Source organism: Ahaetulla prasina, chromosome 2, assembly GCF_028640845.1.
Source record: "Ahaetulla prasina isolate Xishuangbanna chromosome 2, ASM2864084v1, whole genome shotgun sequence".
Lineage (NCBI taxonomy): Eukaryota > Metazoa > Chordata > Lepidosauria > Squamata > Colubridae > Ahaetulla > Ahaetulla prasina.
The window spans coordinates 79,516,658-79,522,272 of record NC_080540.1 but is presented as its reverse complement, the minus strand read 5'-3'; the positions used below and the strand labels follow the sequence as shown (position 1 = coordinate 79,522,272).

The 5,615-nt window shown below is 39.2% G+C and overlaps 1 protein-coding gene across 1 annotated transcript; it reads right to left on the bottom strand.

The window, feature by feature from the left end:
* Positions 1-2,166: 2,166 nt before the first annotated feature.
* GPX1 (glutathione peroxidase 1) lies at positions 2,167-5,244 on the bottom strand. Its single transcript, XM_058172667.1, has 2 exons — positions 4,910-5,244; positions 2,167-2,979 (listed from the first exon to the last, which is right to left on the bottom strand). Exons 1-2 carry the CDS (start codon positions 5,138-5,140, stop codon positions 2,632-2,634), a joined length of 579 nt encoding a protein of 192 aa, XP_058028650.1. The 5' UTR covers positions 5,141-5,244; the 3' UTR covers positions 2,167-2,631.
* Positions 5,245-5,615: the final 371 nt, after the last annotated feature.

Here is a 5,615-nt window from a genome sequence, read left to right as displayed (position 1 = left end):
AACTACCCATACAGTTTTAGTAGTATATATATACAGAAAAAGAAAATGCTGTAAACATTTATCACTTAAGTACAACTAAGGCAGCCTTTATTTCCTTTGTTACAAGAACGTTGAGTAAATTGTTTACCTGAATCAGTCATAATGTATGAAAACATCATATTTGCTTTAGTACATCCACACAGGCAGTCTGTAAGCAATGATGAAATCTCCAATCTAAAATATCTCTTCCAAATACAAGATGGAGAACTTATTGTTCTTTCCCTCCATCTGGTGCTTGACTAAACTAACGTTTATTCTTAGTCAGTGACAGAATAATTGTAGGGAGAGACCCTGTTAGGTGGCCATTAATTCTCAAAAGTTTAAAGACAATTGTTTCCACCATTCTCCTTCCTTAAAGTCCTTTGCAATGCCTGATATAGGGTAGGAACTGGTAATGCAGTACCAGTACCTGCAGTCATCATTACATATCTTTTAGAATGGCATTGGCATTATTTACAAAATTAAAAAAATGTAAAAAGTCATCACAAAACCCCAAATTTCACATTTCAGCATTTTTGCCTTGTTTTAGGATTTTTAATGTCAAGAAATGTGATCTTACATTTCCTATTTTAAGAGATATTTTGATGCCTCATGATACATGTGATGCATGATAGTTTTAGCATTAGGTAGTAGCAGCAGATGATTTATTAAATTTGCCACCCATTGTTTTAAAGCAAGTATTCTTGCAAACTAGTTGTGTAGACCACAAACAATTGCCTTAATATTTTGAACGTTTTGAAACTCATTTGCTGCCTAGAAGTATAATTATCCAAATTTGATCAATCTTTGATTTATGGAGATTTTGAAGTTGCTATTGCTAGTTGGTTATTTGATTATTTGATTCTGTTTTGCATGTAATGTTATACTTGGCTTGTGTACTTCTGAGCTGAAGAGTAACTGATTCTTCTTGATTCGTGTATACTGCACGAATCAAGAACAGGGCCGTGAAAATATTTACAGATCCCTCACATCCAGGACATAAACTGTTTCAACTCCTACCCTCAAAATGACGCTGTAGAGCACCGCACACCAGAACAACTAGACACAAGAACAGTTTTTCCCCGAAGGCCATCACTCTGCTAAACAATTCTCTCCACTGTCAAACTATTTACTAAATCTGCACTACTATTAATCTTCTCATCGTTCCCATCACCAATCTCTTTCCACTTATGACTGTATGACTGTAACTTTGTTGCTGGCAATCCTTATGATTTATATTGATATATTGACCATCATTTGTGTTGTAAATGTACCTTGATGAAGGTATCTTTTCTTTTATATACACTGAGAGCATATGCACCAAGACAAATTCCTTGTGTGTCCAATCACACTTGGCCAATAAAAAATTCTATTCTATTCTATTCTGATTTTTTATTGGAACATGGAAATGGCTTGCTATGACCTTCTATAATATTTTTTCCAATTCTTCTTTAGGCTATACCTTTAGAATTTCTTGGTAATCTCCAATGCAGTACACAGGTCCAGCTCTTCTTGGATTTTAAAGGTTGGTCAGCCAAAATCAAGTATATATTGCTACTACTTCCTATAAGGCGATTATAGGTGTTTTAATATACACGTGCCTATAAATCAGATTTTGATTCTTGACAAGTGTCTGGACAAATCCCCAGTTTTCTTGACAAGGTTTTCACAAGGTTGCCCTTGTCTCTTTCCAAGGGCTGAGAGAATTCAGAGTGCTTATTATCACCTATAAAACACTTTACAGCTGTATTAGGCCTCACTTTCAAGATTAACTCTGCCCATCCAGTAATATCTTTAAAGAGCTTCCTGAGGGGCACACACCCCCTCCCCTCCAACCCTGAAAAAATGCTTAACAGGATGTGAGTGAAGCAGATCTTTCCTCTCTGGAGACGTCTACCCAGTCTCACAGTACTTTATAAAAGCTAGGTGGGAGAAGCTATCAAAATCTCTTTGTCCCCCAGGCTTTCAACTTCAGATGAATGTTTTAGAGTCCCTCTTGACAGATGCTGCTTGTTATTTTTTCTAAATGTTAACTGATATTTATACTGTTACATGGCTGCCTGGAATCTCAAGGTTGGATGGGCTACAAAATTATAAAACATAAATCAGACTGAAATAGATTTTGAAAGCACTCAAAGACACTGAATAGTTAATGCAATTTCAAGATTTTATTGGTGCATGGTAGCATTGAAAGCACTGATTTCAAACTGTTCTACTTGCTATAATTTACAACTTCACATGCAAAATTTTAAAGGTTCATCAGGTGCTTATCAAGTATTTAGAAGAAGCACCATCATAAATAAAATTTTGATGGAGAGTAGAATCTTACCAGCCGAACAGTTAGAGAACCACAGCAAAACAAGAAATGTAGAAAGGGGCGTAACATTGAAGACTACCTCACATTGTAGAAATCTTTCTAAGTACACTTCAGTTCTATTCCCTGACGTTTGAATGATTTGCAGATCTATCTTCTGCATTTTCTAGATTTATGAATTTAGTTTAATATGGAAAGTTACAGTTAAACTTACATTATGGGTAGCATTATATACTTTTAAAAACCTAGACTAAAGCAGAAATGTAGGGAAGTTTTATTAAGACTTTGTCTGGTCCAATCTAAGTTTGCTGAAGCAGCTTTTCAATATCTTCCTGCATCTTGATAGTTTCAAATCTTCTGCTGTACCGTTTGAAAGGCACCCCATCACGACCAATGAGGAACTTTTCAAAATTCCATGCGATGTCACTGCGGCACACAGGAGACCAAATTATGAACTTCGGATCGGTCATCAGAGACACAGAATCATCATGTGGGACAGGCAATGATTCTTTCAGGAACTTGAAAAGAGGATGAGCTTTTTCCCCATTGACTTCACACTTCTCAAACACGGGGAAGTTGGGCTCATATCCATTGCCTGGACGGACATATTTCAGGGAATTCAGGATCTCTTCATTGGTGGCATTTTCCTGTAACAAGGCAGAAAAGCATATGATTTACATCCAGACATGCTCATTATAGCATTAGCAGAGCTGCCAATTATTATTTTGCAATACAGTCACCTTTTTCTTCTATTAATAGCTATGCTGCAGGGCAAATATTTTTATCCAGAAAATATCAATTATTTCACCTACAGGTGCTTTTTTCAAAGTTTTACCTGTTATGGTAGTTATGCAGCTTCTGAGATCAAATGCTGTGCAGAAACAATATTTCAGTTAGTGATTCTGCCTAATGCAATTGAATTATCAAATACTAACTCCTTATAGTCCGCACTATCAAGCATCTCTCTATTCATGTACTTTCACATTTTAGATCCTATTTTTGCAGAGTGACGTCATTTTTTTTGCTATAAATCCTCCTACATGCTCCTCTTAGTGCAGCTACAAAAAGCCTTTATTGAGAATTTCCACAGGCAAGTTGCTGAAAGTAGCACAATTTAGCATTGGAATAATTTAGGTTGGAATCTTTGGGCTACAGTTAGCTTCTGAAAACTTATTCAAGTTTAATGTATCTCATCACTTTATACAGACTTTTCATAATGCTTGAGCAAGGTCCAGACTACACAGCATGTTTAAAATTCCTAGAGGAGGAGAAACAAAAACTTTTTGTTCAACAGAAGGCATAGCAATGCTTCTGACAAAAAGCCGCTAATATCTGTGATTCCCCAATCTACATATTCTAAACAATGACAATTGTGAAGGTGAAGCATATATGTTAATTGCTGGTTAGGCTGCTCTTCATTGTAACTGTCTCGTTCCAGTCCAAAAAACCTGACTATATCAAACCTAGATATTAGTAGTCTAGTTACATTAAATGATAACTCACAGAAAGAATTAATTTTTCAAATAGATTTTCCTTTCTCTTCTCTAATTCAAGTACTTGGTAATTTGTATAAATCTCATTATCCCAGACCAACATGCAGAAGGCTAAATTCTGCAAAACCATTTTTCCCTAGAGAATTTGTACAACAGGAAAATGGGAATGGTTGTAAAGATGACTAGACCCTTCACTGTGTAACTTCAGAGTATTATCCTAAAACACTGTACTGTATTGGAAAGCAGGTCAGTCTTGCTTTCAAATATGACATACTGTTTTAGAGAAAGCAAGGCAATTGTGCAAGAGTCCTTGGACTAGGTCTTTTTCTAGTGTAAAAAGGTTCTCCAAGGCACCCACTCTGAATTGTTGCGCATTACTTCCTGTTGGGACTTCAATGCATCACAGAGGAAAATAGTCCTCCCACACCATACAACTCCCACACCATGAGAGGACCTTGTTAAGGATGAGCCTTTCCAAGAGAAGCGAAGGCAAAGGAACCCCCAGTGTCAATATCTGCGTTCATTTCGCTAAATTTACAAGTGGGTTGAGTTATTTCTATCTGAGGGCTTTGATTACTCTCAGTCGGTCAGAACTTTCTGGAAACACGGAAATAATTAAAAAAAAAACCAGCTTCAAACTGTTATAGAGTATTTTTCCAATGTCCCCAAACAGGCCATATATTCTTGTTTCCAGCTAGGAATGTTTTAAAGAGCCTACATTCCTGCTCCTAAAGTGAGCCTCTACAAGCCTAGGATTGCGACCATTCACACAACCTTCCTCCGCTCAACTTTCAAAAACTGCTCCACAGTGAAGGTCTATGGAGATTCTCAGTCATCCAAGCTCTCTTCTTCAGCTCTCGTCCAAGAAGCTTCTTCTCAGAGCAGCTGCTTGGATGAGAAGCGAAAGGTCTTCAAAGAAAAACCAGAAGGTCCAGTTGCCTCTTGAGAGAGAGAGAGGAAAAAAAAGGCACCTTTGCGACTACTCCCACAGTGAAGGAGCTCCGGTCGCTGCAGGCTACCTTTTTTCACCAGCAGCCGAACGAGCTCTTCCCCCGTCAAGGCTTGTCACCTGCGGATACCTTACCTGGTGACCAAACTGGTTACAGGGGAAAGCGAGGACGGTGAGCCCTTGAGAGCCGAAACGCCGCTGCAGTTCTCGGAATTGAGTGAAGTCCCGGCTCGTTGTACCTCAGAGCGAAGCCACGTTGGAAACCAGCAACACCTTCCCGCGCAGCGAGCCCAGATCAATGGGCTCCGAAGCCCCCAGCGGGAGCGCCTTCATGCCGGCCAGACTATACCTCGAGACACCAGCCATTGCAACGGAACAGTAGGACCTGCAAGAACAGCGCGGGCAAAGCGCAATTTTGCTTCGTTTAAAAGCCCCAGCTAGCAATCCCGCCCACCGATCTACGGGATTTGCACAGCATCGGCTCCACCCTTTCCTTTGTCCTAATTCGAAGCGGCTGCAGCCACTTTAAACTACCCCTCCCGCTACGAGAACGCCAGGCATGCGCAATTTCCATTATTTGAAAAGAGATTGTGGAAATGAGCTGGTTTGTGTTCTTGCGGTCGGCGGTGGTTTGGTTTAAATTAATCAAAACGTTGAAAGAGGCCTAGTCTTAAATTTTCTATAAAGGAAACGGCCATTTTATTGCTTGCGAAGTGAGATCACACGGTAAACAATACTTTCCCAGCCCCTTTCTGCCATAAAAAGATAAGAAAAAAGGGCCAAGGATAGTCACGTAGCCTGAAAACTCGGGACAAGAGCCAACTTCTCTACGCTCTCGCAA